This window comes from Pygoscelis adeliae, unplaced genomic scaffold, assembly GCF_000699105.1.
Source record: "Pygoscelis adeliae isolate BGI_AS28 unplaced genomic scaffold, ASM69910v1 Scaffold4, whole genome shotgun sequence".
Lineage (NCBI taxonomy): Eukaryota > Metazoa > Chordata > Aves > Sphenisciformes > Spheniscidae > Pygoscelis > Pygoscelis adeliae.
Window position 1 is genome coordinate 14,741,971 of NW_008824986.1, and position 20,478 is coordinate 14,762,448.

General features: G+C 38.1%; 1 protein-coding gene across 1 annotated transcript in view; it reads left to right on the forward strand.

The window, feature by feature from the left end:
- Positions 1-7,677, forward strand: part of GFRA1 (GDNF family receptor alpha 1) — a 145,069-nt gene extending 137,392 nt beyond the window's left edge. Inside the window, exons 8-9 of the mRNA XM_009325919.1 lie at positions 4,514-4,570; positions 6,595-7,677. Coding sequence (XP_009324194.1) covers positions 4,514-4,570; positions 6,595-6,756 — 219 coding nt within the window. The 3' untranslated portion in view covers positions 6,757-7,677. The remainder of the gene's footprint in view (positions 1-4,513; positions 4,571-6,594) is intronic.
- The last annotated feature ends 12,801 nt before the right edge of the window (positions 7,678-20,478 follow it).

Sequence of the window (20,478 nt, forward strand, 5' to 3'; positions counted from 1 at the left end):
TCCCTTTACATGCTTCTCCTTCCCTTCCCTCCGAATTAAAGCTCATCTCCATTTGGAGCCATCCCCAGTCAGACCTTTTCCTTGCTGTGAGTAACTTAGATATGCATGCTGCAGTGGATATATAAAAATATTGCTGGATGACAAGCTGTAAATAACATGTTTACTGACTCCTGGTGAGATACCGCTGCAGTGTTTAATGCATTTATTAACCATGTAGTGCTGTGATTTGTAGAAGCTGGATGCATAATTGCAAGATAGCATTTCTGTCTGCAAAGGATGGAGGTAGAAGGATTTAGGGGATGGGAAGCAGAGATTTACTAGGTTTGGGAGGATCTTATGATGGTTATTAGGTGCAGAACAAGAGAAGACTGGGTTAGGGTGTGTCTGAGCAAGACATATGGCTGAACTCATCTAGGAGCCATTGAGATTAGAAGGAAACATGGAGGTCCACAGAGTCCTGTGTCTGGAGGAGAAATACCTCTATAAGCAATATTCCTTTCTCCTTTCAGAAAACCCACTAGCTCCTCTGCTGGCCCTGATTCTCCTTTCTTCCTAGGAAAGAAATAAGTAATGTTCTGCTTCTGATTATGAGAGTATTTTTCTTTTCTGGACATGCAGTTGGTTTCTCTACCAGCCCTTGACTAAGTCCAACACTTTAGTTCAAATATTAAAAGCTAAAGGTGGCAAAGACCAAAACAAGGCTTGTGTGACTAACGTACAGGATACTGAAGAACTCATCAGGAGGTGCATGAATATGATTATCTCTAAATATCATCTGTTGCTTGTGCTACCACAGTAATAAGATTCTCTGTAAAAGCAGATGTTCATTTTTATGGAATATAAAAGCTTAAGTGAGTGCAAGGTTGTTGGCAGTATGGGGGCAGCTTCATCAGAGTAGCCCACATTACTGAATTATAGTTCCCTGCAAAGCCGGAGTGAGTCTCAACCCGTCTTACATAACTTTGTTTTACAGTCAGAGGCATGTCACAGCTGAGTGGATAAATCATTAGCAAATGCTATTTTACCTCAGTAGAAAAGATCTCATACATCTTTCCATATGTTTAACCAGTTATTTTAAGCTGCTTTTCTTTCACTGTTTTTTTTTAATTATTATTTTTATCGGCCCAGCCCTGCTTGTGTTTTGTTTAATGACAAAATACCCATAGATCTTTTTGTCACCAGATAAGAGCTTTATATTAAAATTCAAAAAAATATAAGTTCGAATACAGACTTATTAGCCATTTGTGTGTGCTATTTTAGTCCCGTGGAATTAGGTACTTCCAGCAGATTTGAAGGTACCTTCTTGCCTGTATGTTAGGCATGTAGGAGACATGAGATAGGGGTTGGCAGTGAATCTTTGGCATCTTGCATAACGAACAGCTCTTATTTCCCAAATTTGTTGATGGCATAGATATTCCCTGTCAGAATTCTTTGCAGCTGTACGTGATGGGCACACATTTCTATTGTTTAATTTTTTAGGATAATGGAAGGAGTTGTAAGGTAAATATCCGATGGCTGAGGATACCCTTCATAATTCAAATGCATGTCTCCCAGTCTGGTTGTATTTCCACCAAGGCTATCAGCAGAACCTCCAAGCCCTGATTTTTTATAAGGCGTTCACTCACTGTAGCACAAATACATTGGTTCTGCTACACGTAGAGTCCTTTCTGCCCGAGAGTAGGGCAGGAAGAATTTTCCCCTTAGGTTAGGTTGTAATTACAGGATATACACTTTCTATAGCACTCTCTTCAACACATAGGTGGTTTTTTCCCCATTACTTGTGATTTAGTGATGCACTGTTGTATTATAGTAGTGCAGCCTATGCCAGCATTTCCATTATAACCTGTTTTTACAGGTTTATAACTCAACAGTAAAAACGTACTCTTCCAATTTGAAACTTGGCATATAATGTCTCATCTCATCCTCAGAATGATAGTTTTTTCTTTCTCTCTGCCTTCCCCCCCCAAAAAAAAAGAGGTTGCATTTTTGCTGTATTCTTAAATGGAAGATATTGTCCTTTCCGTTTTGATAAGAGAAAAGCCTGCCTGTTTATCAAAATTACTTTTCAATTCTAAGAAAGGAGGACTTTATAATAGAGGATGCATGTGAATAAGTGTTGTTGATGTTAGAATGACTACATTAAGTATATGGATACAGAGAGGTATTACCTTCCAAATGAAAGCTAGGCAATATTGATCAAAATTATTGAAAAGCTTTTTTTATGTTGATTTTGTTTCTGTTGATTTTACCCTTAAAATAGTGTTCTCAAAGGTAAATATGTTTTAGCTGTTGCACTCTATCAGGCTGAATGAAGTGAAGGAAGACTGCATATAGAGAAAATAATGATATTTTTCTCTGTTCTCATTTGAGAAACACAGTACAGAAGGAACGTAAATTCTAACTTTGGTGTTGAGACCAGCTACCAAGAGTAGACTTGTAGTCAGCACAGTGTCATGAATCCAAAGCAGGTGTAAGCAGCAAAGCACAATGTTTCCAATAGACAGATGCTTGTGTAAACTAGGAAATTTAACACTGAATGACAAACTAAGAAATAACAAGCTTGTACGATCCTTACAGTTTACACTATCAAGGTCTGAACTTCTGAACCTGAGGCCTCTGAAGCCTCACATTCCAATTCAATGTAGTATGGGTGTTTAGGATATAAGAAAATCAGGATTGAAATCCAGTTTCTCCTTCTTTACCCGTCTCTTTGGAGCCAACAATTTAGGAGTTGAAATCTACCCAGTTGCCATTAAAGGAAGTTTCCTAACCTCTGTGAATACCACCACCACTGCCAACACAGCAGGAAGGCTGCACTGTGTTGCTTCTTCTTGTAGCGAATTTACTTCCAGACATTTCTTTTTCCATTTAGGTCGTTAAATTTATGCTTACCATAACCACTTTAATAGTACTAATTAGAAGAAAGGGTATGTAAGAGAGAGATTTCATGGAGGATGTTTATTAATGTCTTGAGCTATTATTTTGTCATATATTTGAAAACTATCAACATATATACAGTATGCATTCTTACTATAGCTAAGCTGTCCTCCTCTTAAATCCCAGCTGTTTCAGTTTTTCAGTTGTCTCTAATATATCTATTTATAAATATAGAAGTATCATGAAAAGCAGGGAATGTGCTTCCTAATGAGAAGTTCAGTTCCTTCATTTGGATTCTAAAATCAGAAATTAGGTCAAAGAATATTTTATATCCGTAGGCAGCACCAATGGCTGTCAGATATAAAATAAAACAGCTGTATGCGGAACAGAATTTTTTGAGAGTATAAAATCAGAATGCTCAGCATTTCCTCGCATCAGCTTCAGTCCAGTCCATCTCTGCCAAAACCGGTGGGATTCTGCAGTGTAAAATGAATGCAACACACTGAGATTCAGATCCTCATTTTTTGCAGGAGATAAATTGCAAGTCCAACAAAACTTCCAGGAAGTATCAGACATGCTCAGTGCAGTCAGTAGTTTCGGTGTGTAAATCCAAGTCTTTGTTATAAGACTTGATTGTACATTTAACATTGGTAGCTCCTATAAAAGAGTGCTGTTTATGTTTCTGGAATATACAAAGAAAGAAATGATATTGAGAGTCACTGAAGTACTTAAATCAACCACGGCACCATTTATTGAAAATATCTTCAGCACCATGGGGATTGCTATTGCTGTTATGGAAAAGCAGAAAACTCCCAGCCCAGTCACGTTCACTTGAGCAATGGAAATATCAAACAGCTTATGGTGCTAGACAGAGTGCACACTATTGCTTTCATTTTGTATGATGCTGGCACCAGAAATGTTTCTTGCTTGAGTCAGTGTGGAGAGCACACAGTAATAGGAACAGACGGATGCTCATCATAAGACATGGCTGAAGATATAACAGATTCATTCTTTTATCACCTAAAATATTCCTGCATTTAATCATATTCCATGTATAATAATCATTGAACGCAATGTAAACAAACAGCTCACTTTATTTTAAAAGACATTAAATGTTCCTTTTGTAACTTTCTAGAAGAGACTGTGGCAGCCATGCAATATATTAAAATTACATTTATATTTTCAAAATAATACATGGAGAAATTGCAAGAATCATTAAGGATAAAATACTCCTGTGTTGTATATTTTCCTAAAACTGAGGCATATGATAGATTTTTTGTTCATATGCAGTGGTATTATGGTAATTATTAACTGTCATATTTCATTTCTTCTCATGAACATCCAGCACCATTTTTAAGGGGCCACAGAACATAACATGTTCTCTGCAGCTGATGGCACTCATCATTGTAATTACTAAGTACCCTTAGCTGACTGTTTGAAGTTTTGCTGTAAATTCAAATCAGAATGTGAATGTTATTGGAAAACATGCGGTTATATTTGGAGAGTTTATTTGCTAATCATGTGCAAATCACTGTCAAAATTATAGGAGTATGACAACCCATGTGAATTTATCTAATTGTTTTGTGCTGCTGTATGTATAAGTTGTACAGGGAATAAATTTTGCATTTGTTCATAGGCACAGAAGAAGCGGAAATCCAATGAATCTGTAGATACAGAGCTCTGTCTTAATGAGGTAAGAGTGTGGGTCCTGTATATTTCACAGCACCGGTATCTCCCCGTAATATAAAACGTTCAAAGTCTGTCAAGTTTATAATGGGCTTACCGCACATTAAAGTCTTGTTAGCATTGTTATGTTTGGATACCATAATGTATTAAAGAATGATCTTACTCAGAAATCTGGAGCTGGGCTCAAAGTGGCCTCTGCTGACTTTATATTTTAATAGCTGTGTAGTACATGTTTAGGCAGATCCCTTGGTAATTACCATTGCACCTAGCAAGTATAATTAGTTAATAATCTGCAGGAACACGAGATGATATGGCTTTTAACAAATACAGAAGCATACTAGACATCATTCTGTGGCTAGCAAAAATGACCAATTTTGGGCATGAGATGATATTCGTATCAGGAGACGTGATGCTCCTACATCAGGAGACAGATTGACAGCCCCAAGAGACATGAACCTCCTAGTGCTGTTTGAGTAGTCTGCTCAGCCTGACTTCCAAGGCCCCCTTTCAGACATAAACATTACATCAGTTTCCATGTCTGTCAGTCCATACCCTTTGTACTGAGTCTCTCAGGAAGCTTTATAATTAGTGATGTACATAAATTAATTTTTACAATGTGGAAGCACGTAGCCTAGGCATTGCAGCAAGACCAGCTGTGCAGGCGTAAGCCACCAAAAGAATGTGACCGTATCTTTCAGGTTCTCCTTCACCAGTCCAGATTTGCCCAGTTCTTCTAAACAATGACAGTTCTGTAGCCCATTCCTAATTCTTTAGGTTCTATTAAGAATTTCCTGTGGATACTAGAATGAAGCCTAATAACATGTGAGGGAACAATGCAGATCTGTTGACATCTTGTGCTGGCTAAAAGACCTTACCCAGGAAGGCCCTAGTAACTGTAGCTTACCGTAAGAACTGCTGGTCCGTCTTATCCCATACTCTGTCTGTGACAGTTTCCAAAAAGCAGATGCCCAGGGCTGAGTATAAGAAAGCATATTGTGATAATTCCCCCAATACTTCTACTACCTCCAACAGTTTACATCTCGAGGCCTTCCAGTTAGCCAGTCCTAGCAGGTGATAGCAAAGCGAGGGAATGGCATGGAGATTTATCCATGAGTGCCTCGCTGGCTCTGTAGACAGTCATTCATGTGGAAACTGGTGCTCTATTCTCATTCTTTGTATCGGCTCCTCTGGGTACTTCTAGCTTGTACCTTGGCCCATTGCCTCTCCAGGACGGGGGGAGGCTTGTCCCCTCTGTAGGGTCTGAGCGACTTTGCATGCAGTAGGTTGGACTTCATGGCCTTAGAGGTTCCTTCTAGTCTAAATTGTTCTGATTCTGTGATTATACTTGTTTGTTTGGTTTTTTTAAATAAGGATGATAAGCAATCAGAAATATTCCTGTTGCACCTTCTCCTTAAATAGCTCACTATAATCTGCCAATCTGTACTTGCATATGCATGCAGTTTAATTATTGGTAGCAAACAAGACAAGGCATGTAAATAATGCAGCAATTAAGGGGAAAAAGGCATGAGAAAGATAATTTTTCATAAGCTAGAAACCTCTGTCTTTCCTGATCCCATGGATTAGATTTTATCTGTTGTTATCCAGAAGTAACTTGTAATCAAACAAAGTTGTTCTGTTGACTGTGCAGGAGTTGCAGTTTCTCTGCGGGTCCTGAATTTGCTTTTTAAAATAAACTGGCACAATAAACACAGATTGCTAAAAAAAATGCCATACTTAACAAGGGTAGGTTTACACATGGAACCACTGCTAAAGTAGGGATTTTTTAATACTTTCTTCTTGTTTTTTTAATTGTGCTGTACTGGTGTTTTTCTCCCGTAAACTAACTTTAAAATACTGTCATTTTAACATCTGTTTTTATGCCTTTTGTATCTTTCAATCTGTGACAGTGATATATAGGTAACAGTGGAGGGTGGGACACAAACAAACAAAAGATGGATTTCGTGATGTAGATTTAAATATTTTGCAATGAAAATGTGTAATGGTGACCAAGGAAAGTATTGTGTCTTGCAGAATGCTATTGGGAAAGACAACACAGCAGGAGTCTCCACCAGCCACATATCTTCAGAGAATTCGCTCGCTCTTCCTAGAAGCTTCTATCTAAGCACACCGCTCACTCTGATGACACTTGCACTCTCGCTCTGTTTGTTCCTAAGCTCATCAGTCGTTTTGTAGCTGCATTACAAAAGGACATGTTAAAAAAAAAAAAAAAAAAATCAGTTTCCTGTCCTCTATTGTTTATCTGGAGTTCCAGGTCTGGGAGCTAAGCTGAGGCACTCCTGCTAGAACAGTTTCAGTCAGCTGGAATTTTTTTTTTCTCTCTAAAAAAGCTTCTTGTGATACTTAGAGGCTTTGTGAAATACTTGGTGCAGTGCTACATTCCAAACCCAAAAAGCTTTTGGGCATGCAGTGTTTTAAGAGACAGAGTGTAAATTTGTCTGTAAAGCGACCTGGTTGGATTCTTTTCATAATTATTATTTTGATTCTGGCTTTTACCTGAGAAGGAGGATGGCAGTTTTCTTAAGATCCTATTTATCTCATTGAATGGTTTTGGTTTTCAAATTGATTGAATTTCAGCCTATCAAGGATGCCAGGCTTTTGTCTAAAGGTGAATGTTCTCCCAGAGAGCAGACTTTATGAAACTTCTTCATTTGAGAAATTGCTACTGCGCTACTGATGTTAAACTCTTTCAGTGTGTTAGCATTTTCCTCTTTAAACGTTTACGTACTGTAAGTGATTCTGGGTTCCCTGCTGAGAAGCCATTATAATTCGCATACAGGTGTAATGTACATCTTTCAGTTAAATTCTCATAAGAATAGAATGTGGCATAGAACTTTCTAACAGTACATTTACCTTTTAATTGTAATCATCTAGCCTTAACAAGGGTGAAGATTCTTTAAATTAACAAGAAGCAGCCATTGTGAAAGCTTGATAAAGATACATTTCTTTAAATTTGAGGAAAAGCAGTAGAAACAAATTTTGCTACAGGGTTTCAGCTGTATGGTCTATGGTCTTCTGTGCTTCCATTGTGATAATATAGTCCAGCTATTCTACTGTTTGTTTAATAAAAATTACATACAATCTATTTGCTCTACTAAAACAGCATTATCTGTTTATACATAGCTGATAACGTCAGGTCAAAAAAGTTACAGGAACTTCATGCCTTACTTCTCTTATCACAACATTGTAGAGAGAAAAGAGGTAGTAGGATATAATTTAAACTGTGTTTTATTTCTTAGGTTGCTAAAATCAGAAAAGGATGGTTGATCCAATTACAAGGCAGCGTCATGCACACTCACCCATGTGACAGGCTTTTCTCACCCTGGTAGTTCCTACTGCAGACCTTGGCATTGCTGACATGATGAACCGTTTGCAAGACCAATTCCATAAGTTGTTTTAATGGTTTGGATGGCAGTATTGCCAGTATACGTGGTTTGATCGCTTTGGTTTTCATTCAGTGACATTGACAGCCTGTGCTGGCTCATGATGATTTTCTGCGATATCTAGAAGGAATTCTTTAAAGCTTTAAACGTCATCAAATAGGCAGCATTTCTCCTAAGGGCTGTCTTTATACCTTACTGTGATGGCTTGTTGACTGCTACAAGCAGTTATGTCTAAATGATCAACAGTAATCAGTTTTTGTTTCTATTGAAAGAAGATAACTTCACCAAGCAAGGAGTTCATCATGTTGAATTTACAGATTTACACTGGGACTTACACAATTATGCCCAGGCCTGCTCTGAAATGTCCAGATCAGTTATTTGCAATACAACTGTAAAGTACAAATGACTGTTTTATAAGCTGCAATGAAGTTTGTGAGTGTGCAAAATACACGTTACTAAGAGATTACTAAACCTATTGACAAGTTCGTCTTTTGAGCTTTTTCTTAGCTAATAATAAACACTTTCATAAATTCTGAAATTCACTTATGTACTCTTGATTATGGTCAAATAATATAGGTTTCAAAGCACTGTGTATGTGATAGAATTCTAGGATACTCTGTGCCACTGAACATAACAAATTAGACAATATTACTCTTTAATTCTGTACTGATAAGAAACTGCAAATTACTTTCAAAGGCATCAGAGCTGCTTTCAGAGAAGAAATATATAGCACATCGTTACCAGCAAAGCCCATGTGGTTCCTGTTGCTCTTCTTGTAGAAGCTAATCAAATTATTGAAAACCAGTGACAACAGAAAAAAGATTACGAGATTCATGATTTAAAAAATAAATTATTTTATGTCAAAAGGAGTTGATAATATAACCTATTGAAATGCTAATGAACATAGAATTATAATTCAAAAGTCTGACATTATCCAATTAAAAATATTTTCAAAACAAATTCATAAACATAACAATTATTAAATCCATCTTTGATCCACAAACCTTTCTTTAAAATATCATTTGTATTCAGCACATTAAACATTTTAAGCAGTATCAGGAATTTTAATAACCTCCCAGTATAGTACATACTTTTTGAAGATTTTTTTACATTTTGTTTGATTACAGTATCTCTATTACATTGAATACCAATTATTAGAGCTTTGACACTGTGTGATCCAGAATAAAAGCTATTGATCGCTTATACTGTAAACAACAACCTAATTAGGTTCTGATTACAAAAGAAATTGCTAGTTATCTGATTCAATGAGAATTACCTTTGGAAATACAATTATGTATGTAGTAGAGGAAGAAATGGCGTTTTATACAGCTAGCCATGTTACCAGAAACAAAACAGAGCACTCAAGCTTTTTTTCCTGTGTAAAATAAAAGCATGCTGAATTCTTAATTAAAAAAATAAATTGCTTATTAAACAGGCAAGAGGGAAAAAAAACCCTAAGTCTGACACTTAATGAGGTTTTTACAGGCATCACCATGCAAATATTGGAGGATTTTTAGAAGTTGGATGTGGTGTGGATGATGTCAATTTAGCATGGTGACCTTGTCAATGCATTCATTTGCTACAGTACTGAAGTATGCAAATAGTTTAATTTTTTTCCCCTTTCAGTCACTAAAATGCCATGTGTTGAGTGCTCAATGAACAAGCTTAGGCTGGGTTTTATATATTTCTTTAATACATTAATTTTATCAATATAACAATAATATAGGAGCTCTCCAAATACCGGATGTACATACAGATGCTCTACTGTTTAAATTGTAAATTTAACCAATTCAGTTGTGTGTAAATTAAATCACAGGCTACCATAAATATATACAAATCATCTTTTTCATTTAACATAATGGAACAGACATTTGTCATTAGAATTATTAGGAGTGTGTATACTCTGCCATGTCAAATAACCTGATGATTGTGTTTATATTTCTTCTTAAAAGTAGCACACACAAAGATAAAACTCAGACTGATCTGAAATATACGGCTAAGGTTTTGCACTATTAAACGTAGATATTAATTCCACAAGCTAGTCCAATGAAAGAGGCACTGAAGATGAACCTTTCAGATATTAGTAAAAATAATAGCAATTGAGGCTTTCCCCTGCCCTAGTGCAGGCAGTGACATCCACCAACAGGCAGCAGTCCTACAGGAGTGTCCACGCAGTGATTTGGTCAGTAACGAGGAGTGCAGCCCTCGTTTCATTCACTCTGCTCTCTGAGATCACAGCTGCTTCAAGAGGATGGGGCGGGAGGTACCGAGCATGGAGCAGGAGCTGTCCATCCATCTTCGCTGAGGCACTGGCTACTTTCCATTGAACAGCTTCATTCCTACTGTGTCATTAGGAAGACTTAGGAGGAACAGGAATTCTTAATCATTTCAAAGCATTGCATAGACAGACTCTGTCTGGAGACCTATTCCCAGCCTTTTCTTTTAATGAAATTATGTCCCTCTAAGACCCAACATTTTGAATATGAGGCTGTTCACAATTTGAGGGATGTTGCAGTTTGAATTAGTAGACTGAAAACATGAAAATATACACCTTTGCTAAGCCTGTGCAATTAGCCTGGAGATGAAGAAAACAGAGAAGGGATTACCTTGAAATCTCAATCTAATTTTAATTTGTGATTGTTGGCTTAACCACGACAATATTTCCATGGAGGAGAGATGGTGAGAAACCAGTGAAGGAGAAGAGCAAAACTCAGAACAGTTCCCTGAAGGGACATAAATTTTGTGTATGTCAAGTGACAGGAGTATCTCATACTTAGCACTGGTATTCATTGAAATGAAAGAGCTGGATTCTGCTAGGGACAGCAGCTCCTTCAGAGCGAGCAGTAAAAGATGGAAGAATGAGCAGTTATTTGTACAGCAATTATAACTTTCTTTTATAAAATGCAATTGATTGTCTTCAACACCAAGGTGGATCTACCTCACTGAAAAATATACGTTCACTGGCAGGACTTCTGCATTAAAACTATTCTGGGCTAAGGAGGCCTCCAAGGTTGTTTTATGCCCATAAGGTTAGTCAGATTCTACCTGACGTCCCTGAAATCAAATAGAACTATGTTTGCTTCTGATGAACTTGGCAGAGAAATTAATCCAGTGACTTGTTAAATATTTCTCATCTTTAAATATTTGCTTTTTCTTACCAGCTCAGTTCCATCCTATGACATTTCAATTATTGGCTATTTCAGCTTCTCCTTTAACTTTGGAAGGTCATGTTCTCCGCACTCTTCAGTAATCCACTTTATAGATTTGCCTCAGTGTTGTTGTTTTTTTTTAATTACAGCCTTCACTTCTGAGAAAAAAAATGTGATCACGAATATGTCTCTACTGAACGACTAACACCTTTACGGGAGAGGAAATTGCAAGTTCCTATTTTATCTGTTTAGCACTGGTTTGACTAGAACAAGCTAAAACATGATGTTGCTATTCCCCAGATGGAATTTAAAATTTAGTTTGGTACTGAATAAGGAACAAAAGTTTTAAACTCCCACAATCTTTTAGCAATATTTAAATACTTCCAATGTATTTTCCTGTTGGAATTTCAGTCAAATAGATAAAGTCTCACCAAGTAGTATTTTTTTTCAAGAGTAAGAAGTTTCATTGGGAAATTTTGATGGGTGCATTTTTAAGGTAAAATAAGGGAGGCTGGTGAATTCCCAGTTTTAACTCAATATTATCGTGACTTTCATACACCCTTGTTCCATGTTCTTTTCATCTAAGTATGTTTGCCTTCAGGGGGCGGTTATGCTTAATAGATACGTATTAGATATGGTCACCTCAATAATCAGAAGCCAAGTCCTGCAACTCCTACTTAGATGCTCCATCTCTTTTATCATTCATAAAAGCCAGAGCAACAAATTCAAGATGCGGCCTAAAGATTATCTGAAGTTTAAAAAAGCGCAGAATCAACCAATTTCTTAGTAGCATTTCTTATCAATATAGATTGTGGTATTATAAATTGGTACCATCTAGACTAATCACTAGAGTTCTCTGAGCACATTTCACCAGAGCAGCTGCAGTTTCTGCTGTTTTACCTTTGCCAGGTGCCAACAGCTGAACTTTGCCATGCATACACTTAGAGCTAATTGCTGCCTAGATGACAGCAGCCAAACTTGCTCCCTCTTCAGCAAGGCTTCTTCTTAGCCCATTTTCCCCTGCCGTTAGTGATTCCAACACAGTTTAATTCTTTTGCACTACTTTTTAATTTGTCAAAAGCAGAATTTCCTAGACTCCAGGAGAAAATGAGTCATAGATTTAAGGGCAATTTTCTTCAAATTCCTCCTGCCAAAATACCACAATAATTGACCTCTTAGGGACTTCTATCTTCCAAAGCATTGAATACCCCCTGCCTGGCACCTTCAGTCTTTATGAAAGTGAGCAGGAGTTTCGGGGATTCAGCTTCCAGTAAATGAGGCCACGTTTGCTTTCTGGCTTCTTCAAACTTCTCATTCTACGAATTGGCGTTATGGATAAACATAAATAATTAGAGATGGTGTCGTGGCATTATGCTACTCCCCATATTGGCCAGTCAAGCAGTTTTCCAGCATTGGTACCAATGATGCAAAGTTCCTCATGGCTCCTTCAGCTGGACATTGCTTTGACAGTAGGAGATGACATTCAAAGTCCTGCTGTTGTAAGTGCAAAACTGTTATGCCTTTTATTGTTTTATTCCTGTCTGAAATATAGCCCTCACTCCACCCTTTTCTGAGTTCATTCTGTTGGTCTACTTGGAATTGCCAAAGAGCTGAAAACGGTTGACTGATGCCACCCAGTTCTTGCTATCAGTCTCAGTAACCTACGTCCATCTCAGGTCAGTAATTTCAGTCCATATTTACTGACCAGTTGCATAAAAGCAGTACCACAGTGGGCACTAACAGGCAGCAGCATTATCCTGGCTGACCCAGGTGCCCTGGTAACACAAGGTGTGTTGGCACTAGCTGATCTGTATTGTATGTAGCCTTTGTGTCTACTTCATCACCCAGGATTGTCTAGCCAGCGCAAAGTTCACTTAGACCATGCTAATAAACTTTTCCAGAGCTACAAGCTGACGAGTAGCTCATGCCAGGCTTGCTAGCTCCAACTCTTTAGCTGGTCTGCAAAGACTAAGGAGTTGATTTTGACCAGTGCGCTTGTCCTTAGGTGGAAGCTTAAAAGGTACAAAAGCTAAACCCCATAGATTTACTGAACCATGGGGAGATGTAAACTCCTTCAAGCACAGAAGCCAGCAAGCCTGCTGAAACTCTGGAGTAATTTTCAAAATAAAATTAAAACATCATGATCCTTTCCTGATAATGTTTATGGGATTATTTATAATGTTTATGACATATTATATGACATATATATATCATATATATGACAGAAGCTTTTGTCAAAAACAGGAGAAAGCCTGAAGGTGCAAAAATTACTGTTTAGGGAACCACCATTTATTTTAGCAGGAGAACTGCAGAGAGCGTAGTGCTGAGCAATAGAAATGTGTGTCCTGATAGGTAGAAGACAGAGAAATCATACTTTTTCTTTTACTTGACTTCATTAATTGGCCCGTGGAAACTGTTCCCCCTTTTGAGAGGTGAAGCAATTCTCTTTGGAGTATGCTAACCAAAAATGCAGCTGATGGGAGCACAGCGTTTCTTTCCTACTCCCCAAACCTGATTATCAGTAATGACATCCTCTGCATGCTTTGGGGTGGGGCAAAGACTGTAACCCTTAAGTGAAAGTTAATTCAGGAAGAGTGTTTGTAAGGACTGTTAGAGGCGGAACAAAGCCCTGCAGTGGATTGCATCTGGCAGTCGGGAGTGCACAACCTGGACTGAGCTGAGTCACACACTGCTTGTAAAGAAAAGTAAGCGGAGGTAAAAACTGAAAGCAAAAATATGGTCTTCAATTTTACGTTACCTCCTCTCTGGGAGGGTCACAGTAGAAGTGAGGCATAAACCCAACCTCTACCTCTTCCCAGTACCCTCCATTGTTTCTGGATAAGAAAAAAAAAAATAATCCAAAAGGCAGGTAGTGGAAGAAATTGCTTCAAAGTACTGCAATACGTGGGAAACTTAACTGGTGGCAATTATCAATCTCTGTGTTCTCCCCTCCCCCAAAATTATTGCTACTGAGTTTGCTTAACAGGGTTTGTATGATCTTTTGTGTAGCATTACTTAGTGCTGATAGATTAGCTGTGATTAGTACCACTCATGCTGGGAAGGTGTATGTGTCTTTCATCTGAGGGTATGTCTAAATTTGCACTTTTTGAGTAAAGTGTAAGTTGACAAGAGCTGCAGCAAAGAGGAAATAGCAGGGGAAGGCTCAGATAAAAGTAATTTTTGTTACATCGCAATGATAAAGGGATTAATTGAGGGTAGGCAGAAAGGATACAGATAAAGGTAACTGGTAGCATTTGGACCCAGGAAGACTGGCATTCACTGTGAACTGAGGATATCCAATGTTAGTATTTTCCTGCCTTTTTTTTTTGCCTTTTTTTTTTTTTTCCACCCCTCTTCCAAAAGTTTCTGTCTATAACATGCTTCCATTTTCTGGAGGAAATTCTTACAAAATAGTTACCTTCTTGTGTAAATTCTATGCTGTCTTATGGATTTCTGTACATCTCACTGCAGGTTACTATGTGTCAGGTCTTCAGTCATAATGGCTGGTAATTTGTTGTAAAAAAATAAAAACACTGTTCACTTGTTCCTGTTGACTTACTTAGACATTGCTCTGAGGACATTGCGCTTTGGACCGTCCACACTTTGGAAGTCAATTCATGATGTTTGGTGTTTTCTGTTAGCATAATCCTCCTGCATTAGTATTGTACATATCCAGAAAACAATCCCTCTCAATAAAACGTTATTCTCTTTTTTTATTAAAAAGCATGTTTTTGTGAGAAAGATTTCCTGGTTGGTTGTTCTGTTTTGATTTATACAAAAGAAAGGAAGCTTGACTGGCAAAAAAAAAAAAAAAAAAGGAAAACGAGCTTATTAAAGGTTGATCTCATTGTTCCCTGTTGTTTTACAGTCCACTATGATCTAAGAAAATAAGAAATAAAGTTTTTCCCTTTAAATATCGGTGCATTTGCTTGCTCCCTAGTCTTTTTGTGTTAGTGAATGTGGCCTGCAAAATTACAATGAGCAGGGAATATCAGATGGAAATGATGTAAAGACGGGCACAAGAGTGGCCAGCTGGCCCTATTCATACTTGTTCACTCTCTGGTACGCAAACACGCCTCCACACCCATCCCACCCCTTCATCCTGCCAGGCCAGAAAGAAAGGGCTCGCTCCTATTTTCACACAATGGGAGCAAAAGAGCTGCAAAGGCTTCGAAAACAAAAGGGTCTGCGGGGGGGATATTTTGGGAAATGCGGAGTGTGCTGGAAGTGGAAAGGGAAGATGGACAAACAAGCTTTCATGATGCACTTGCTCATGTTTATGACTAGAAGCCAGGAAAATTATTTCAGCATTTACTCATATTCAAACTGAGAATTAACAAATGAATATATTATGGGCAAAGAGCAATCACACCCGCTCATGAAAAAGCTGCTGCACAGCAAAGGGCAGGCCAGAGCCTCCTACCATTTTAAGGCCAGAGAGTTTCAATTGCTGTCGCCTCAGAGAGGGAAAGCAAGGTTTGGGGGCAGGATGCAAGAAGGAAAGATGGGAGTGGTAGAAATGCATGTAATCCAAGATGAAAGGGCTGCTCTTTTAGGGCTGAAAATACTTTCCCAACTAGCACAGCAGCAGGTCACCATCCTATGTTTTCACCATCATGTTTTGACAGCTCCAGAAGGGGCTAGAGTTGCATGGGGTGATGCAAGCAGGAGATGTTCAGCTGTCCTGGCATCATTTGCTGCTCAGGTGATCTGTGGTTTTGGAGGTGGGAGGGGAAGGCTGCAGAATCTGTATGGGAGCATCCAACAGCTGAGCTTGGGTTCCTGGGCCACCTATTGAGGTTGCTTGGATTTAGGAGTCACTCTGCTGTTATTACAGTCCTGTACATAAAGTGCTGCAGGTACTTCAGCTCCTGAAGTGCCATCTCCAAGTGTTTAACCATTTCAAAGACACAGAGTTGGGGAATGTGATGCACAAAAGCAAGCAAAATGTTTGACAGTACGAGTTAGCATTAGGCTTTCCTTCTACCTGCTTCCCCTCTTTCTCTATGCTACCACAGCACCAGCACTGTGAAAGAGAATAGGGAGGGAGGGACCGCAGTGAAGCATCAGTTCAAGAGGTATAGCTCCATGACAAACTCACTGAGCAGCAGCCTCTCCGGGGACAGATGAAACCAAGCTGTGTTCGACATCACTAAGCAGCCAGCTATGCATGACCAGATGGGTTCTTTTGTGTGCATCGTCTGTGGGTTTGATTTTTAGTTCTGTTTTGTTGTTTTTTGGTTTTTTTTGTTTTTTTTTTTACTTTTAATTGTTACTATTCACACATAGGCTGCCTTTGACGATTTCCCTCCAGGTTGAGAGATAATGGCAACAGGGCTACTTTTACTGGACAAAGGCCAACTGGGTAAGTTAGTACCAGGGATCTGCCTAGAAGGTGCACAAACATAGGCCATTGTGCCACTTTGCCCTTCTTCCACATGTATATATTATGCCATTAATAAAGAATGATGCCTCATAGCATCAATCTCGTCGTGACAGAGGGGACCAGTGTCCTCATGAAGAAACTGTGTTTTCTCTCCAGTGTCCTGGATGCTAGGTGTTAAACAAACAACACCCATCACATCGGGCAATTTGTCTGACTTTCAGTAGGAGTGTTAGTAAGGTCTAGTGATGCCCAGATAAGTAGGGTTATCTGCTTTTAATGACATTTATAGAATCATTTCAGTTAAATGGGTTATGTGGAGACATTTTAAATGGCACCCTGGTAAGCAGATGAAGAAAGCGGTTTGACGTGTTCAAAGCAGGCATATGATGGACACATTAGAGGGGGCAAATTGGCCAGCCTCCCATTAGGAGTTTTCTTAGAGATGCAGTTCCAGTGTGCCATTAAACCAGTAGAGGGTCTCAGCTGTCTAGGACATGGATTTTTAAAGGTGGTCTTAACCATTTTCCAAGCATGCTCCTACAGCTCTCCAAACCACTCTGCCCAAGCAATTGGCCAGCCCCAACACTTGCACAGCTCCTGTGTGTTGGCAACAAAAACTGTCTGTGTTATTGTCTGCTTCATGCTGAATTCTGTTTTACATTCAGAGACAGGAGTATGATTTCCTGAAACAATTTTTTGGTAACAATAAACTCAATTGTTTTGGTGATACACATGTCTTTTTTGGCGCCAATACAAATTACACCCCCTAATTCTGCATCGCCAAATTTTTTTATCTATATTAATTACAGAAAACTGCAGAGCAACAGCCAGGAACAAGCCAAAACAGGGAGTGGGAAATGTTGCTCCAAAGTAATTGTGCAGAAGGTTTTTTGGGTTTTTTTTTTTTTTTTTTTTTTTTTTTTTTTTTTTTTTTTTTTTTTTTTTTTTTTTTTTTTTTTTTTTTTTTTTTTTTTTTTTTTTTTTTTTTTTTTTTTTTTTTTTTTTTTTTTTTTTTTTTTTTTTTTTTTTTTTTTTTTTTTTTTTTTTTTTTTTTTTTTTTTTTTTTTACAAAGAAGGATGCTAGAAAATATGTTGCTTTGAGGTAGAAATCATAATTCACAGAGCCTTTAATAAAAAACATATTTATGTTTTGTAGCATTATAAAATAAAGACTGGTAGTCAATTGCTTTGGAAGGACCTGGCATTCAAGCCTCCAAATTGCTATTGTATATATTTTTTTAAAAAAGAACAACATTCCGCCAGCATTCTCAGTGAGGTTAGCTAAACAGATGAAATTTGTCTCTGGGTTTGGAAGTGTGCCACATCCTTCTTGCTTTCAAAAGAGACGTTAACACAAAAATCTTAAAGAGAGGCAGTTGTGAAAGTGTCTCACAAAGTACACACACATAGATATACAAGCATAAAAACAAAAATTAAAAAATAAATCTACATTCACCAATCCACTGCTGGCTTCATTCTGGATTGGAGAGGCCTCAAAGGTAGTATTAACCTGGCTGAGCAGTGATATTTGCCTGTTTGTCAGAGGTCAGAATCTGGTGGCTATAAATACAGTTTAGCTTTTATTTGTCTCTAAAACAATATTTGTCAATACTGCAGTGCTGTTTTGAGCAGATCAATGGCTGCACATAACTCACTGCCTGAGGGCTTTGTTATTAATACAAATGTAGGTAGGCTAAATATTGAGTGCCATTATTAGAAAGGGATTGTCCTTCCCTCTGTGACTTTGACTGATGTCAAATAAATTTAAAGCTCACTAACACGTAGCCAGGATTCTGTTCATACTTGCAAGAAACTGTCTCTCTCTCTGCCCATCATGGGAGTTGTTGAATAATTTAAGGAAGATTATTCAAACTGAGTTTTGGAATGCTAGCAACCTGAGTTAGCATATAGAAAGAAATTTTCCTTCTTGGATGAAAGGCTGAGTCATCTCCGTTCAACCTCTTCAGTGGGATGGGATTAGACCAATTTGTAAGAGGCTCCAGAACCTTCGTCCTCCTTAAACGTAGCACACGGGGCTGTGGCATAATTAAGAACTAGCATGTCCTGGTGACTCTGGTTTAAAGTAATGTCTCATTTCAAATAAAGAAAGAAGCACACGTAAAAAAAATATATTTACTGCTGAAGCAGGAGACTTTTCCACTTACAACCTGGTACCTGTGTTACCTCAGACATTGTGACCCTTGCACATAGATGTTACACCGCCACATTAATCTGACCTGAGGTTGGTCACAAGACCTCTTAGTGCAGTCCAATGCCTGCTGTGCCTCAAATGCCACCACTTGCTACAGTCCCAGTGGGCATCAGAAGCAGCCAGATGCAAAACTAGGGAAGATGCTTTCCAGGCACACAGCTGGCTGTAGAAAGAGTCGTCCTGTCAGGTCCGGTGGTGCCCAAGTATCTGATATGTGATTAGGCAACTGACTGGTGAGCTGTACTGTGTTATTCCCTTGAATAATTTTAACCTGAGCTCATACAGAAAACCTGTTGACCAAAACAGAGATAAATAGCTACATATAATGCCCCTTGGTTGCTAGCACATTAAGTATTGCTGTGAGATTTCCTCCTGAAGTGAGCATATATATGCATGTTTAGATAACTTTTTTAACCAATTTTTATAATAAATGAGACAATCTTGTGCTTACTTGAAATGTAGCAGTGAGATTTTTAAAAGTGCCACTCAGTATAGAAAAGGAATATTTTTCTGCTGAAGAACACAAAATTTGTGTAGTTGGGGGGGTTTCTCTTATGAATACAGACTATCTACACTTGATAATAACAACTTTCAAAACCCAGTGACATTAATTTCACTTGACTTCCTGTCTTAAGGTCAAAAACATTAATCAGCACTTCTATCATTAGCTCAGTTTCCTTTTCTATTAAGTGATTATGATCACTTACTATTAATGAGTCGTGAAGTTTTAATAAATTTTTGCTAGTGTGAAATTGCTAAACAGTAATTATGGCATATACTGTATGGATGGTTTGTTCCACAATGTACATTTTGCTTAATGTTGGTTAGAAACATCTACAAAAAACAACAGAAAATAATTAAGTAGTTACGGCTGAGGATGTGGAATGGCCTTTTTCACCACATTTATAGTCAATAAAAAGACAAAGCAGGTCATTTTTTTTGTCATTGCTGGAATTATTGTATTTCCTGACCTTGTGACTTTTGCAGTTCTTTATATGAAATGGCACTACCAAGGCTGCTTACTAAACAGGAGATGAAAGAAAATATCACATCTTTTAAGAGCTATTGTTTTAACTTGTGTTATATTTTTCTGTCCTGGCATTGAAACAGCAAGGTTAAAAAACAAAAGCCAGATCCTTTCCGTTAATACAGAAGAGAAATAACACAGCAAGCCGCATTGCCAAAAAGTAATGTCTGAATACTGGCTTGGCTTTCCTGTAGCTTGCCATTACTCACAGATACATCTAAACAACCAATGCCAGATGCTCGTTTGGAGCTTGGCTGAGGTTTTTATTGGTTAACTGACTTTTTTAAACACTTGTCAACCAGGAGCTGGACTAACAGTGGCTGACAAACTGGAAGGTAACTCTGAACACTGAAGATATCAAAAAGGTATATTAAAGAAAACAATGGAGGTTGCAGCGATAACAGTTTCTCTACTAACTGCCCATTATTCCCAATTTTCTGTTTTCCTGACATCACTGAAATTTGCTGAGAAGAGTATATCTGCTAGAACCACTGCAGATGTACTCCCTTTTGTACTGAAGCCAAATTTTCTGGACCACCCAAGTGGAGGAATAGAGTCAATTGAGGCACAGTGGCTTCTTTGAGCACTATTTCTGTGGCATTGCACACATCTCACAGCAGTCAGGTACTTAAAAATGTAAGATTAAATCCTTTTCACTGTTTGTTGCTATACTGATAGTAACATGCATGGAATGGAAGTTGTGTTGCCTGTTTTGAAAGCCCTGGGTGGGAAGCCATCTG